We start from the raw sequence: 18360 nt of genomic DNA, 5'->3' as shown, positions 1-18360 counted from the left end.
CAAAAAAACCCAAAATGTTTTAATATATTATAAACCTATTTTAATTTTCATGTCAACGGACTAGGCAGATACAATTATGAAACATGTTTTTCAAAGGAAAAAACTGAAGCATGGAGAATGTAAATAAAACATTCCAAATCATTCAGTAAGTAGCATGGACAAGTTTCAAACATAGGTAATTTTTATCTAAAGTCTTTGAAAGACTTGTTTGTATAGTCTTTCTAGAAATTATTTCCTTAACTATACTTCTGGTCTTCTAAGAAGAAGGTCAAAATTGCATTTGATATTCTTTCAGCATATCGATGTGTACATTTTCAATACATAATTGGAAATATGATAATGAACCCAAAGGAGATGTCAAGCCCGAAGGTAGAGATGCAAGATGCTTTCACATGCACATATTAATTGAAATTGCAGACATGTTTACCAAATTATGAACTTATACTGACAAAAATGAGAGTCATGAGATTAAAGATAACTTGATAATATCAAAAGTCTCGGGATCTAGACCCTCTTGTAATGCTAATTCAAAATGAAATGACTATTCTACACTTCATGAGTCCATTGGATTTCATGATTTCTATGTATCTGAAGCAAAGTATTTGGTAATCCACAGTACAGATCTGCATTTCAACTGCACCACTAGCAGGCAGTGTGCTAGTTTAAGTAAATTAAAAATTCCAATCAACTTTTAAGGATTATTCAATTTGGATTTGAACAATCTGAGCAATCTCCCCCTAAATTCCAGTATAAAATCTCTAACTACAGATTTACTGATGTTACAGAATAACTGGGGATAGTCACACGCATTTCCTGATAAATGGGAATTTTGAACCATAAATTGAAAAATCTAGTCAGAATCCATCAGGTATCTGGACAAAGAAGCAGGATTAATATTTTGCTTTCTGTGCTGTTGTTAAACCTCATCATATGAACTCTTGATTGTCTTTTCCATAAACCACCTCACTTCTTTGTCAGTTCCAATAAAGCATATATTTGCAAAGACTCAGCGATATCTGTATGGAATCGACACCCACTGAATATATCTTAGATGTCGCTATAGTTAAAAACTTGTTATAAACCAGAATGGATGTTGTCCATGATCCTGAGATATAGCAATTATTTTTGTTGAACTAGAAAGACCAAACAATTAAAAAATATAAAATGCTAGCCCCAGTGTATATTTTCATTAGGTGACTTGCATTGTCTATACCATTACTAAGGGAGACTGTCCTTGTATGCAACAAAGTTTTTGATAAGATTTCTAAAAATGTAAAAATAACTATTTTCATCTCACCAAGACTCTACCATAGGATGCTGCCTCTGTGACCTTTTCTACTTAATTCGAATAAATCAACACAATCAGACACAGTAACCACACATCTTACAAGAACAATAAAAAAACCACTATATTATAACAAATAAAAAGTACAGCAAATATCAGTGAAAGAGTGGAAATTATCTTCCCACAATATGTGGATCTATTTCTGATAATTGTAAAATAAAGCAAACTTACAAAAATGTGTTTTAGGATCTTCTTGCAAAATCAATTATTTCTTCCTGGACAGGGAGACATTTCTAAATAAATCTTCTTTGGAAAAATGGATTAATGTAATAACCCAACATTTTGTAGGCTTTAATAACTGAAATATCACACAGACAGTGTTAAATTCATGGGAATAGTTCAAGTTCCACTTCATCATGCACCTCATGTGCTGTCTAGCTGCTTACGGGCATTATAGGAGATGTGTTCGTATGGATGACTGGGTACCACTCCTTCTCCCTAGCAACCTTTTCTTTTTCTGCACTGGTGTGCTTTCGTTAGGCTGCGAGTTCACCAGGCCTGTACTGCTAGGCCCCAGTCTTTGTTCTAAGACCTGTATATCTCCCTAAGACAAATGGCCATCTCCACTGGTGCTCAGTGTTCCAAAGTTAAAACTGACCTCCTCATAGCTACGATCTTCTCCTCCTGAGTGGGCTTTCTTTGGTTCCTCAGTGTAATCGTTCTCCCATGTTTCATCTCTCCAGGTTTAGTGCTTTCTCATATTTTATATTTCCTACTCAGGTAATTGTCAAACAATATCTCAAATATCACCACCCCTTTTGTTTCTTACTCCACAGAGTATATCAGAACACAAGTGAGTGAAAGGATGTAATTACAGAAATAACCTCAAAGGCACTCTAATTCCTATAAAACATAGCAAATAATTTTCCACTTCTAGCATTTGAACTATTACTACTATCATCACATTTTGGCCCCTCTGACACATATCAAAGTAATTGAGGGCTAAGGATTTAGCTCAGTGGCACAGCTTCTGCCTGGCAAGTGCAAGGTCGTGAGTTCAATTCCCGGTACAGGAAAAAAAAAAAAAAAAAAAAGAAGAAAAAACCAAATCACAAAGTAATTCAGATGTACCATGGGGTCTGGACCCATGGGTTAAAGGCTTGGCTCTAGAGCACAATCTTCTTTTTACTTTGTGACTCTGCTTTTGTCATCACTTTGTTTACTCGCTTGAACCTATGTATGTTCAAGTTAAATGTGACATTAAAAAGAGAAGATAAAATTCTGGGCATTGGAAGTGTGAAACACATATAGGCACACACACTCACAATCACAATATTCAGTCTGTGATTAAGCAAAGGGCCCCCAAACCAGAGCTACCGATAGAGAGATTTGCCCAGAAATCTAAACACTTTTTCATTGGAGACCATCTTTTACGTGAAAAGGTGCAATGAAGATGCAGCAGGCAACCAGTGCTCGGTCAGCCCATCTGCTCATGTGTCTGAGGGTAAAAGTGGTTGGGGCAGCCATTCAGAGGAAGTGAGTTCAGTGTTCAAAATGTTCACGGTTCAAAACGGGGCAGGAGTGCTACTCCCAAACTGAAAAGGCAGGGTGCTCCAGTGTGAAATATTCGGAGGTGGAATGAAAATAGTGGGTCTGGAGTTTGTATCCAGAGCTACATCGTCACAATGGGAAGGAGACATTTTCATCAAATTACACAAGTTCGCTTTTATTGAGAAAGTAGCTTCACAAGAAAGTTAAGAGAATGGAATCTTCGACATACTACAGTTTTGAGCTTAATCCCAGTGTTTCCTCTTAGCGCATAGATTACCTTGGCTGAGGCCGCTTAACCCTCTGACTTAAGTTCTCAGAAAGTTTATCTGATAAAGTGAAAAGAATATCCACTTCCCAGGGTTTCTGTTAAGGCTATGGGTGATATTTTACAGCTTTTAATCTCCACATAAGTTTACTGAGAGCCATTACCAGTTTGTCTGTCCTCTTTTGTTTACTCTTTGGCATTACTATTGGGAAAAGAATGTTATTTGTTTTCAACACCCTCATAATTATAGTAAAGGTAATGAACCAATGCACATGCAATGCATTTTGCTGTGTACTTAACTTGGTTTATAACATTCTGTCCTAATGTCAAACCTATAATGTAGATATTTTCGGTTTTCTATTATACAAATGAGGGCTGGGGATATAGTTCAGTGGCACAAGCCCCTGCCTGGCAAGCACAAGGTCCTGAGTTCCATTCCTTGTACGAAAAGAAAAACCTATTATACAGATGAGAAAACTAAAGCTCAGGGAGAGAAAACATTTGCTATGGTACATATAATCTGTCTCCAGAAGCTGTGTTCCTAATCACTCCATTCCATTTCCATCCTGCCTTCTCCCTACACACGCTTACATATCCATCCACCTAGCCGTGTGGACTTTCCTTTTGAATTTACACAAAGACTAAGTTTACAGTGATTAAAAACCACACACAGCTTTACTCTTCCGCAGACTGCTGAATCCCAGTATCGGGGGATTAGTTTCGATGCCTATTGCTTTGGGGTTAGGACCTGCTGCCAATAAAGTTTCTCATTTTCCAAGCAGCTGGGAGGGTGGCAACCAGCTGCTCCGAAATGTGTTTGAACCTCATCCCCTTGACTAGGAGACAGCTGTGCTTATTTATAGAAAGATTCTGGAAGATTGTGCTGTGTTTTATAAGACACTCTAGGCAAGCTGAAAGAGATTTCAGATTTGAAGAGAGATTATATTTGGGAATAGAACTTTTAGTGTTTCCCAATTCTGGACAATTCTGCAACCTCTGATAGTCTCAGATATAAAGATTTTGTCTGAAATAAATAGAAGACAGTCACTTTAAAGACATTTTAATTGGTTTTTTGAAGGTGCATTTTTTTATACCTGACATATTCCATGTCTCACCTCTAAGATAACTGGCTTCTTGCCCCAGGCTTCCTGGGGAATGATTTCCCAAGCCCTGTTCCATCTCGTTACCTGCTGCTCTTCCCCTCCAGTGTGTTAGGTGAGGTAGTAGTGGAATGCGTTAATTGTGCCGCTTCTTTCCGTAGATTTAAACAAGTGACTGAGTGCATAGTAGTTATCTCTAGAGGTCATAGCAGGAGCGTGGCTGAGGGGCTCCAGACTAGCAGCCCAGTGAGACTGTGAAACATTAACAGAAGGAACAGAAGAACTCAGCAAAACAGTGCCATTATCGTAGTCTCGTTTTTCACCATTGTGTAGTAGTATTTTCATCATAGTGCTTGCTTTATAGATATTGTAAAACTGCTTTTAATTTAGTCATAAAGGGCAGTGGTACAGCTTATGGGCTCATATTAAAGCCAGGTCAAATCTTCAAAGATTCTGGAAAGCAAGGTCACAAATGAAATTTTGAAAATATGGCAAAATTTTAGATGTATTTCAAAAAATAAGCAAGATTTAAGCAATATTTTACTTAAAATTAGAAAATTATATTCTGTATATGAATGTATGGATAGTGTGTACTCACACCTAGGTATATGAATAATTCTCAATTAATTTCTGCATGCCTTTCATCCTGTGGCCTCTATTTTCCCTGCAAAATATTTAAATTATTCTAGAGAAACATAGGCATGTTTGACAGCACTTTTAGATTCATAAACATGTAAAAGAATTTAGAGCTATACAAGCCAACACTCATATTGTTCACATGCATTGGTATACATGTACAGATATAGCATATGTGTATATGAAAGCATATTTACACATATACATATACTCACCAATATGTGCATGCATAAATTGTGATAGAAATAAGAAAGACAACTGCATGGTAGACATAAATATTTTTACTTCTTAAGCACAGTATTCAAAGAAATGAATACTACATACTATAGAATTTGATGATTGAAACTGTAACATAAAGAAAAGGGCTATAGGGGCTGGGGATTTAGCAGCGGCAAAAAGCGCCTGCCTGGCAAGCACAAGGTCATGAGTTCAGTTCCCGGTACCCTAGAAAAAAAAAAAAAAAAAAAAAAAAAAAAAAAAAAAAGGGCTATACATGCTCAGGTGAAAATTCCATTTTCCTAGTCACAGTTACTGTACTCTGAGCACACTTGTCTGTTCACAATGCCTTATGTACTGATTTCAGTTAGGGGCGACCAGCGGGAAACCATCCTCTTGTTGATAAGAAGTCATCAACTTTTGGCATTTCTCTGCTTATCGTAGGTTCATCCTTCCATCTCTCCACACTAGGAAGTGTGACAGTTCACGATGATGGTGAGGTGAATGCTGCTTATCATCACCAATTTTCTTCCTCCACTGCCTCTATTATCAAGTTCCTATATTAAATTCCACTTTGAAACACCTAGAATTATTTATGTTTTCTTCACTGGACTTCACTAATACACAAACTGAAGGGTTTAGGGTGTGCAGACCTGGCTTACAGTGTTTTAAGGGATGCATGAGCGTGTTTGTGTGCTCACGGCATGTGGCAGATGATTGGAGGGAATCAGTACCTGTCCCCATCGCTCCTAGTTATCAAGACATATTCTTGTGGGATCCCTGAACTTTCAACTATTTCTGCCCAAAGATAAACACCAGAATATTCATTAGTAGCTCTTCATAGTAGTAACAGCCTCAGGCTTTCTAATAGTTCCATGTCAGTAGATGGATAAACTATGATATTTTATTGATGGAATATTATGTAAGAATATAATTCATTGATCTTCTAAATGTAGTTTAATTAAATGACACCAGAAATACAAGGTTCATTATTAAATTTTTTGGTACATGTCATATATTTGACATACACGTAATATTGTCACTATATATTACATGTAATCATGTATATTTAAATTAAAGAATGAAATTATATCTTACTTGATACATGTGTATTATAATGATATATGTATAATATGTGTATTATATGATATATGAATAGTTATTTTCATTTAAAAATCAGATTTTCAGCAAAATGAAGAAAGTTCTGTGGACTGAAAGCTTCGAACCAATGCCTTTTAGGGTCCTACTGTCTACTTTTTCATGGCATATCAACTATGTATGAGAATAGGAGCAAGGAAGATCTTACACCATTATTAGCATATTGTATTGAATGCCATCACAGAAATGTCGATGGAGAAGGTGGACCTCAAGTGTTCTTGCTGATGCTGGAGGAAGAGGGCAAAGGTTAAAACTCTGATGTTAAGGAACCATGCTGAACCCTTGCACTCCTGCTAGTTATACTGGGGAAAGGATATATTAATTTTTGTGATCTGTGCACCTGGAATTATAACTATTGAACATTATTTCTTCAGGTCAGCATTTCTCTTTAATTCAAGAGGATTGATAGGCAACTAATCAGGCTCAACTTGTGTATTTTATAACAGGCTATTCCAGATAAAATTAAGGCATTCTCAGTAGCTACTGGAATTGGCATTATGGGTATGATTATTTATTTTCAAGCCAGTAAAATGTTATTCTTACAGTATGTGCTTTAGAAAAAATATCCTTGAAGTGGCTTTGTGGCAGGACAAGATTACAACTAAATAAATGTCATATTCCATTCAACATCTGGCCTTCTCATTAGTGTTAATATTTTTAGATATTCCATGCATTGTTTTTCTATCTGTCGACATATTCTAATGTTAATTAGTGTTAATTAACATTAGTGTTAATATTTTTAGATATTCCATGCATTGTTTTTCTATCTGTCGACATATTCTAATGGAGTATTGGCAAACGACATTTTACTGTGCGATTTATATCAAGGACCTATTGGAATAACGTTTCATATTCAAAGAATGAACTACCTTCGCAATTTAATTATAAGCTTGACAATTTCAGTTTGTAGATGCAACTCCATTTTGACCAGCTTTAACAAAAACGTTCATTTCATTTGCCTATTAAGCAAGCCTGTGTGTTTAATGCTCTTGAATACACCTGAAAAGTAAACTGCTTTCAATACAGACCATTCTTCAAAAACTCTGTTTAGAAACAAAGTAATGTGTTAAGCAAGTACTGGGATAAAATTAACTCCTCAGAGAAGTTTAGGGTAGATTATAAATACAAATTGAATTAGTTAGCATATTTTTTTGCTAAAAATATATTGTAACATATTCAGTGGTGTACACTGCAGGTAGAACCTATAATTTAGAAAAACTACAAATATCATTAAGTCTTTCTAGAAATAGTTATTTTATGCTAATACTAACTGGTCCATACACACAAATATGACCTTTAACGTGTTCTATGCTAAAATCATTTCCAAATGTCTTAACTAAACACTTTAAAACTAAATAAGAGTTAAAAATACACTGCCAGGGAGCCAAATCTTTCTTTCTTTTGCAAAGCCAAGGCTAACAAACTGAGCTAATTTTACATCATATTTAGAAAAAAATTTGTTTAGTCAGCATTGTATTTGTACTAACACATTTAAAAGATTAAACAAATATTATACATTTCCTTGTCCTAGAAATTACAATTTCCTTAATTTTTTTGGACCTTATCAGTCTGCTTTTATTACGATGCAGAATTTAAAATTTAAAAATATTAATCTGTCTTTAAATGGTTTGATTCCTACAAGGATGAGTGAATTCTTTTTCTATCTGTTCTTCCCCAAAACTTCTACTTAGAAATTGATATTAAATAATCATTTCAAGTCAACCTCTTAAAAAAGCAAGTAAGGTATTCTCACTATTCTTAATAACAATAAGCATTACAAAGTAAAATTGACATTCTTTAAAAAAGAGTTATTGTATTTTACTTTAAAATCTTAGATATTGTGTTATTATGAGCACAATTTCTTCAACTATTCAATAATTGAAAATAGTCACACATCAGAAATGACGTTTCTGAGAGATGCGGCATAAAATGAGCAAAAACTCAAGGTGGCATTGGACTCCATTCAAATTTCAGCTCGACCATTTAATAGTTGTGTTATATTCAGAAATATGCCGAACTTTCCAGTTCCTTTGTTTTCCCATTCACAAAAATAAAGATAATAATAGTGCTTACCGCAAATGATTCATTCCAGTCTATTTCCAATATCATACAATGGATATTAGCAATGGTTATAAGCTGTTATTATGCCTAGAACCAATGTTGACACATTTGACTTTCAAAATATATCTTGTAGGCAGGAGCAATATCTACCAGGGGACTTTGAGTTCAGGAAAACATTGGGACTTACAAAAATGTTATAGGCTATACTTGGTACCAATGTATGGAAATGGTTTCGTGATGGGAAATACCTCTTTCCAAGGAGCATAGGGCTTCCTCTCAGCAGGAGTCCTTGAAGAAATACCTGGGATAGCAGTTCCCACAGGCTTTGGGAAACTATGCTTTTCCCAGGTGACAGGCCAGGTGCAAGGATATGAAGTGCTCATCAATGGAAGTGCAATTCATTTAAACCTGGAATGTTAATGCAAAGTACATGCCTGGTAAAGGACTTGCATGCAGAATATGGGGATAAGCGAAAATAATCAGTGTCTCACAAGGAATGTAATGATTATGCAATGTGAAAGTGTACTAATAAAAAATAAAACCTGGAAAAAATAAACAGAAAAAGTAAAGTCAAAAGAAGGGATATGCTCCGATGTCTTTGCTCTTGTCTGTCAGTAATTACAGTAGAATTTGACAAAGGCTTTCTAGCTGACATCTCAATTTAGCATAGTTTTCAGGGACTCACCTAGCAAGTGGTGGTGTTTTTTGTAAAAAGATCCAGTTATTCTCTATATATTAGTTACATGGACAAAAAATGACATATTATGTAGTCATGGCTCTTTTTTCCCATAGTAAAAGTTCGTTCATATGTTTTTAAGTAGGAGTAAGCCTTTCACCTGAAAACATTTTTTAAATTAGTTAAATTTGTATACTGTAGTTTAGGTGAAATCATGTAAAACATATCACAGTGCATGGAAGAGATATTATGATAAACTTACATTCATGATAATATTAAGACTCTACTTAGATGAACATTATTTAGATTGTCTAAAATAAATCTTACAATTAGAATGAGTTAATTTATTAAACATAATCACTTATCATTTATTGAGATACTAAAACTAAGATATAGAGAGACTGCCAAATTAATTGGACATAAAAATATTGAACCACTCATGTGACAATAACAGATTATCAGGCTCAGTTATTTTATGGTATGGGAATAAGCAAATATTGTTAGCATTGGGACATCTTTCTTGTTTATATGATGGATGATAGGCATTATGATAGGATATTAATTTGGGTTATTACCTTTGAATCTTTATTTAAAATTGTGCTCGTATTTTGGGAAGGATGAGAGTAAAGCTGGTTTCATGCATCCACATACAAATACTTACATAAAACTGCAGGACATATGCAGGATTTAGAAGACATTATTGTTCTCCACTGATACTTTAATCAAAAGTACTTCCTCTAAGTCAGAGGATAGTATTACCAGATGTTTGATAAAAAGGCCCTCCTCTATGATAAATACTGCAAGGTATGTTTGAGTAATAGAATTTACAGTTAATGAAGGTTTCTTCTAGAAATTTTATACACTTATGTTTTACAGTCTGGTTGATTTGTTTTAATAAATCTTTGAAATAAATAATATTCTTGCACAGTTACATCTGTGAAACTCAGAACTTTTGTTCAACAAGTTCAATATGGACCCAAAAGTAATATGTTACTGCACTTAAATTTGCTTTTGTCTTTACACAAAGGACTATTGAATCCTTTCACTCAAGAATTTTTCATGAACATATACAAGGATTAAAGAATTAGTGTTATTTTTTGCAGACATGAAATTGTGCACAGTTATAGTCTGTGAATAAGCTACAGACATTGCTTCAGAATTGAACAAAATTTCCTTTCATTAGCTGGACTTGTCTTTGCCCATTGCTGTGTGCCCTGTTATTTGGCTAAAACCTTAGAATTATACGCATTATTCAAGTAAGTATAGCTCTTAGCCTTCAAAGATATAAAATGTCTTGCAAAGCTTCCTCGTGCAACAACAGTATCCTGCGAGCAATTGTCCTAATCTGTCTGCAGAACTACTCTTCTCCTAGAGAGATAATTTTTCCTGTGGTTTTCCTGGGTCATGTGGAGAAGAACATTTACTATGGCCATTTAGCATTTTAGAATCAAAGGATTTGTCAGAGGCCAGCATCTGACATCACACGCAGTACAGGCAGGGACTGGTGATTATGTGAGGACATAAGAGCCATTTCCCTACAGAGCTAGATGTGCCTGAACTTCAACACCCTCCCTGACTGCTGGTCTACATGTACCAATTATATGGAAAAATGAAAAAAGAAATTAGTTGTAGCCTCTTCATGATAGAAATCACATTTTCAGAAGAGAAAGAGAATGTGAGTTTTAGTGTGGAAAGTCCAAAGCTAATGGCGGAATATTCTATAGCAGGAGATCCTAGGATCTGTTTGGGTAGAAGACTTTGTGGTGGTATAAAGCCTCAGTATAAATCCAATATTTTCATTTTGGAAAGATACCATTACCAAGGATCCTCAAATGTTATTTCACTCTATAAAATCTTGCTTCTTCCTATGGTGAGAGTAGAAACTACCCTCCAAGTTTAACTGAGCTCCGAGAGGTTTATAATGAAAACTGTTAATATCTAAAGAGCAGTTTAGCTTGAAATCTGTCAGTAATTTCTTAGTGAGGTGTATTATGTTGCTAAAAATCTTGCATTTTTGAAGTTATGTATAGTAGATTCACAAGCTCTACATGTTCTCCAAAATGCATGTGATTACTTTATGAAATCCTTTTCAGTGTTTGTGAGACATCTGACTTTCCTGCCATATTCACAGATGTTACTTTTCTGGGTTCATGGGGTAAAAAAGATGTACAGATGTGTAGTTGGCAAATATTACTGTCTTCAGATTGCACATTTTTGGTGTCAGCTTTTCTGGGGTTTCAGGCTTGTCATATAATGGAGCTAATTCAATTTTCTTCCAAGGAAGCAGCCGGCTAGACCACTGCCTTAGGCACATAATGTCAGCTTACTGCTTGCCTTCGCTCATTTATTCTGTATGTGAGGTGAGACTCCGCAAACAGCAAAGGTAGAGGACTCTGGCCAGGAAGCTGCGGACTTTTTCAGCAAGTGCAGAGTCTGTGTTTGAGTCTCAACCTGGCAGCGCACATCACAGAGGGGTGAAGCCCAGGCACAGCTTCCCCTGTGCGCCTGCTGTGGGTGACAAGCTGCCAAAGTAAAACAATGGAGGAGGCCTTGGTGGTGTAAAAACGAATCGACTTTGCTTAGCTCTTAGGTGTTTTGCAAGATTCGAGGAATATCATTCTATTCTTCCCCTGGTGTTGTTTATTTTATTTTTCTTTTTCATGAGGGAGAACCCAGAAAAATATAACAGAAACAGAGTTGCATTAGGACAAGTTCTGTTCTGCCGTTTCATTAGTGCATCTTCATCTTTAAGTGATGTGGAAGACTTTATAAAAATAATTTAATAAAAAACTCTGTGGCACTCATTCTACTGGCCTACTTACATTAATAGGCATGTCTTGCCTATCTAACCACTGAAGAAATGAAGGTCACAAAGGTTAGTGTCCCCAAGTGACCAACGAGAGATCTGGAATTTAAACTCAACTGTATTTGACTATAAGCCTTGGCTTTTTTTACGTCAGCAGGATTTTATGTTGACCTCCAGGCTACTAGGAAGTGTTCTAAGTTTAAAAGTTTAGGTGTGACTATTTAGGAAATATTTATGAGAGAAAATAGTACACCTGCATGTTTACACACACATATACATACGGTGTTTTTCTTATCTGTACATTCCATGAGAGGAAAAACTTTCTGTTGTTGTTGTATATATATATATATATATATATATATATATATATATATATATATATTATTGCTCACTATTATCCCCAAGAAATAGAGAAATCAATTGCAAAAACCAATGACCCTATGATGTTAAGGTATTACATTGTTTTAAATATTGCAGAATTTATATTGCTTCTCTGAAAACCAGGAGAGAAAAATTAGTCTCTCTAAGATATCATCTTAAAAGGTACAATATAGCTATATTTATGCATCACATAAATGGATAAGTCATGAAAGTGATAGAGATACGGTATTGCAGACAACTATACATATGAGAATATGGAAATGAGAATTAGCTGGTTCATTTCTACGGTAAAAGTAAAGCAGCACTTTTCAGCTTCTATATCATTAAAACGCTTTAATTCTGGATGGAGTTCTTGACTAGTAGCTCTTTCTTTTTCTTTACTACAGTTGGACAGTGTTACCTCCCTGATCCAAGCAGCCAAAAATTTAATGAATGCTGTCGTGCAGACAGTGAAAATGTCCTACATCGCCTCCACCAAGATCATCCGAATCCAGAGTCCGGCTGGGCCCCGGCACCCGGTGGTGACGTGGAGGATGAAGGCTCCGGCAAAAAAACCCTTGATTAAAAGAGAGAAGCCAGAGGAGACTTGTGCTGCTGTCAGACGGGGATCAGCAAAGAAGAAAATCCATCCAGTGCAAGTCATGAGTGAATTTAGAGGAAGACAAATCTACTGAAAGCACTCCTCCGCTCAAGCGCCACTGTTACAAAATCCTGGCTAACCGCACTGCTTTGTTTTACAATTTACTAGTTCTGTAATTTCACTAAGTTTCAGAATTAAACTCACAAGTAACCTAAAACATTGAAGGCTAAACCAATGTGAGTAACGTATGTTTGGGATCATGTCACTGTCATTTCTGTATAGCCAGCACACACTAGTTGATCAATACATGCTTGTTTAGTGAATGAAAACTTCAGGTGTCCTTCGGTCTGTCCTAATCACAGGAATATCTTACATTCATTAAGATATGAACACATGACAAGCTAACCTGTAATAATTCACTAAAGCCACTCTTCTCATCATAAAGTAAAACACTGACATAAGCTCTTGATTTGGTTTGCAATGCAAAGAAAAACATTCATGAAATATTTTCCCACTTCATATCCATAATTTCATCATTCTACTTAAGCTTGCAGAAATGCCTAATTTTGATCTCTAGATATCTCTATCCATTGTCAACTGATTAGTCTAACTTCTACCCAAAACTAACCAAATTGGGGCAGGCAGCTTCTCACTAGATTTCATTTTCAGCTTTAATAAGATGCTTTAATAGCATTACAAAAGATATGGTGCGTTTTGGTGCCACAACACATTTTAGGGTTTCATTTTTCTGTAATTTTCAGACTGCATATGCTGAAAATGAGTTATCCCTTATTGGACAAATGACCCACTAAACTGTACCCCAGACTGAGTTACAGTAACAAAATGTGAGAAGTTTTGTGTGACTCTGAAATTCTATTTACATCCCTTATCAATTGCAATTAAAAAGAAAGGCTACTTTGAAAAACGTTTTTGCACTGAGGAAATATAACCGTGGATTGTATCGCTGACCTGTGAAGCAGAGTGAATGACAATGAGGCTAAAAGCTAGAGCAGTTTTTGTTTTTTTGTCTTTCCTGTTTTCTTTCCATTTTTTCATTTCTTAACTTTGATCTTTATCACTGTATGTTTGCAGTATACAGTGATCACGTTTGCTGTGAGGAGTTGGCACATGTACCTAACATATTTTAACACCTTAATGAAGGTCACTGGGGCCATTTTACAAACCCAGTAACTGGGCTCATCTGTAGTGGAGTTCATCATGAATTTTGTAACTGTCAGTTTCTCTCTCCTGCTTTCCCTCTCCTGACCTGGTCCTTGACCCCCTGGACTTTCCATAATCTCTTTGGAAGAGCTGAGTTACAGTCTCACGATATTTCACTAATAGGGTTTCTCTTCCTAGGGCTTCTTTCATTCGTCCTCTATTCTACTTCACCCAAGTAACATTATGATTGTAACTTCTCACTTGTACAACACTATTACTAATGAGTCACTTCAACAACCTTGATACTTTAGACTGATGAAACAAAATTCATGCTCACAACAGTGGTTCAAGACAGAAGGACAAATTTGGGTAAAAGGATGCATGAAAAGTAGGAAAACATAAAAATTGAAGGCATGAGGTATGTGATAGCTTGACCAAAATGGTACGGGTAAAGATCTATATGTTACTATTAATTATGAGGGAAAAGTTAGTTCCTTTTGTTGTAATGGATTATTTCATTTTCCCAAAGGGCTGGATTCCCTGGCTCTGCAGATAAATGCACTATGAATTGAAGGAAGTTAAGTGCTCTCTGTCTTGCATATACATTTGCCCACAATAATTATTCCACACAAAGTCCACTGTAGAAAACAAGGTGGCAGTGAAGGAGGGAATTAGGCAATTCAAATAATTCTGGTTTCCAGTACTATCTAGAAAGTTGAGGCAAGTAAGGGGTTTCTTTTGTTCAAATGCTGTAATCATTCTGTGCTCCACTAGCAGAATACCTGTGGTACACTCTTTTCTCAGGTAGAAGTGTGAAATGATAATTTAATTGAAAAATGAATTTCCTTTAAAAGTCACCAATTACTAGCTATATATCTTAGTTTCTAAATCCAAATGCACGAGATTCATATGAGTCTCATTTAAAAACTTGAGCGTCCATTTGAGCCAGCATAAGCTTTCCATACGCTAGAATGTATAATGCAGTGCTGTATGCCAGCAATAGAACTGATTGGAAATCACAGAGTTATCACATACACTTTAAGCATTTCAAAAAACAACTCTGCACAAATGAGAGTGAATGACACCTTCTCTTTAACATGATAACATTTTTACCTTAGTTCCAGAAAATACGTATAATTAGACCAAAACAATGAGAATTTTATCTTGGCAAATACCCCTGCGGTAAACTTGCTGTAGTAATAAAAGGTAGAATTAAAACATGCATAAAGCTGAGAAATACATCTGTCTGCTTGAGTAAATTTCTGCTTTGGACAGCACTGACAGGTTTAATTTGATTCAGACCTGCTCCAATGCAAATGTTTATTCAAAAGAAAAGCTAGTAATAAGATGTTTAACAGATCTTTCTAGAACAAAGCACTGGGAAATGCATCTAGTGGTGGTGACAGCAGAAAAATGTGATCCATAAGTATGAATTTATACTTAGGTCTTTTTTCTTCAGGGGAATGGCAAACATTTCTTAATGAGAGTGTTAATTTGGTGACCCAGTATGCACTTTTTGCAATCATGGAGATCACTGCCTCTTTAAATGATTCATGTGCTTGGCCTCGTGAGTTCGGTTCCCGGTACTGGAGAAAAACCAAAATAAATAAATAAATAAATAAATAAATAAATAAATAAATAGAACTCACCTTTCTCTGTTAGTGAAATCAGTTTATGTTATTTTTTATGGAAAAATTACTTGAGTGGGAGGAGAGGTTTTATACTACCTAAAGACAGTTCCTTCCCTGTTTGGCCACCCTCATGGTAAATGTTAGACTTCAATCAGAATAATTTGGAAAACATTGCTGAAATCATAATCTAATAACTTCTTCTTCTAGTTCTAAAAGCTGAAAGGTTTTCATGAAACACAAAAGCTGAAAACTATAAATTTCTTTTACTTATTGCAAATCAAAATTATTAGATTAAAATATTTCTTCTGAATGGAGTTTCTAGACAGTTCTTAAATGAGTCAAAAAAAAAGACTAAACATCAAGCTTCTAAGCTAACGTGCTGACGTTTCCTTTCTGTTTGTCACAGGAGTGCAACCTACAGGTGTGCTAGAAAATGCAATGCAGCCTTTATATTCATGAGTGTCTGCTGACCTTCAAAAATCTCCTGAGGACAAATGTAACACATGTGTTCTTCATAAAGTCTCTCTGTACAAGAGAGAAGGCCCCAGAGCTACACAGAGAGGCCTGTTCATATACTCAGCATTACTGATGCACTTAGCTTTGAAGAAGGTCAGTTTTCAAATCTTATTGTTAAAATTGTAAATATACAATTAAATGCCTAGTTGCACTGTCAAACCCAATGATTCTCCTCCAATTCAATAATGAGTGGCTACAAAAACTAGTATGTGCCAGGCTGTCCTAAATGTTCATTTTCAGGGCAGTCTTCTCTTCTCTCCCACTCCTAGGCTATGTTTTCTTCTATTAACCACCAATAGCTTTCTACCAGAAGGACGCGGCCAGCCTGCCCATCCTGGCCAATCACCCCAACACAGAGGAGAAAGAGCCAAAAATCTCTCTCTCCTCTCTCTCAAATCTTTACATGTCTGTCCTACACATAAACTGACAAATATATTCTGTAGGGTTTTAATTTTTTATCAGAATCAGTCGAATAGTTTTTCTAGTCCCAGAAACATTCTTACTCTTTAGGTGTCAGACCTACATTTCTGTGCCGGGATTGTAGTTCCCATGGATACAGATTCCCACACAGTGACAAAGTGTGTAGAATGTGATCTGAGCCTTTTCTTGGTGATGCTGATCATGGTACAGTGAACTCACTGCAGAATCGCTGGGCTGTTTCAGTACTGTCATAAGTGGTTTTCTAGGTTGACAAAACAGGCACAGAATCGTAATTTGAATAAAGCAAGTATTTTCTCTGCCACAACAAGCAGTCTATCATACATTTAGGAGTCAGAACCATTTGGTGTTTGTTAAACCAAAAGTAATTTTTTAACTTTTCAGAAAGTTTAGGCACATCCAATTAAAAATAAAGCTTGCATATTTTTAATAATTCACTGTAAGTTAAACTAGGAAAATTTATCCAACCTGAGATGTTTTTGTTTTCACACTATATATCACAGATCAGGAAACAACACTTATTCAGAGGAAAACTCTGTCTCCCTGCAATTATGATATATTTAGCATTAGCATATTAGCACCAAATAACCAAGTAAGACCTAATGATTAAATCATCATTACATGTACAAGGTAGTCCAAGAATTTTTTATTTCGGCACATCCTAGGTACCATACTTCACAGAGGCAGTCTACACGAAGGCGCCCAGTAGTCCCATCTTGTCTAGTGAGGAAAACAGGGAAAGTGACTTTCAATGTGAGCTCAGCAAGTGGAGTAAAATGGTGTAAAGGCAGAGGATTTCTAAGTGAACACAGATAGGAGAGTGTCCGAGGTAGAGGAGGGGAAGAATGGATAGTTGCAGAATCAGATAACTTGCAGGCAAAGGGCAGTCTTTTTCGGTGCTATGAAGATCAGACAGCCTCATCCTGAATTAAGAGGTAAGGTTAGGATGGGATATCATCCTGGAATGTTGGTGGTTTGCTAATGTCAGAGGCAAAATGATAAACTGTATAAATATTGACAAAGAGTTAGTAATAAAGTTTGCAAGTCAAGAAATGGGAATTAAGCCACTCTCGCAAATGATGGCAGAATCAGAATAATCACACATTTATATATTCCACCTCTCTTTGCTGGGCACCTATAATGTTCCAGTCACTGTCTTAGGTTATTGGGATATACTAGTTACCAGAATGAACTTTGTCCTCATGTACCAAGTCTGCATTAACTGCTATTATCATACTTAATACTCTAATAACAATACGGGATAGATGCAGTTAGCGGGATTCCACAGCTAAGAAAACTGAAGCTTACATGGGATGAGAATCCTTCCCAAATCTAACTGGCTTTAAAATTTTATTACTTTTCAGACTCTGAACTATTAGCTGTTATACCAGCCAGACTCCCTGGAAATAGAGACTTAGTTTGTGAGTTGCTAATGAGATACTTATTTCAAATTCTTGCTGATTTCCTATATAATAGCAAAAAGCAATAAGAGATTTAGGAAAATGCATGTCCATCCAACCTATGTCATTCAAAGCAGATAAGAGTTACATGAATAATTTGCTGCACATCTCACCTCTAATAACTAAATATATCAGCTATATGAGGAGTAAATATCTTTTGGATTATTATTATTATTATTTTTTTTTTTTTGGTTTTTCTCCGGTACCGGGAACCGAACTCACGACCTTGCGCTTGCCAGGCAGGCGCTTTGCCGCTGAGCTAAATCCCCAGCCCAATATCTTTTGAATGTAATTCTAAAAAGAAAAGAGGACAGCCCTTGCCAGCTCACTGTTATCAGCATGGAAGAGACAATTTCAGTGGCAATGGCCGCGTCAGCCCATCTTCAGCACCAGTTGCCAAAAGCCATTTGCTGACACCATTTCTTTCCTCTTTTACTAT

The 18360-nt window shown here is 35.9% G+C and overlaps 1 protein-coding gene across 3 annotated transcripts in view; it reads left to right on the top strand.

Moving 5' to 3' along the window:
* Ctnna3 (catenin (cadherin-associated protein), alpha 3) overlaps positions 1-18125 on the top strand; it is a 1502556-nt gene extending 1484431 nt beyond the window's left edge. For all 3 annotated transcript variants that reach the window (XM_013514887.1, XM_005385969.2, XM_005385970.2), the window contains exon 18: positions 12522-18125. In XM_013514887.1, coding sequence (XP_013370341.1) covers positions 12522-12809 — 288 coding nt within the window. In that variant the 3' untranslated portion in view covers positions 12810-18125. The remainder of the gene's footprint in view (positions 1-12521) is intronic.
* Positions 18126-18360: the final 235 nt, after the last annotated feature.

Source organism: Chinchilla lanigera, unplaced genomic scaffold, assembly GCF_000276665.1.
Source record: "Chinchilla lanigera isolate Chin_1 unplaced genomic scaffold, ChiLan1.0 scaffold00024, whole genome shotgun sequence".
Classification (NCBI taxonomy): Eukaryota; Metazoa; Chordata; class Mammalia; order Rodentia; family Chinchillidae; genus Chinchilla; species Chinchilla lanigera.
This window is presented reverse-complemented; position numbering and strand designations above follow the sequence as displayed.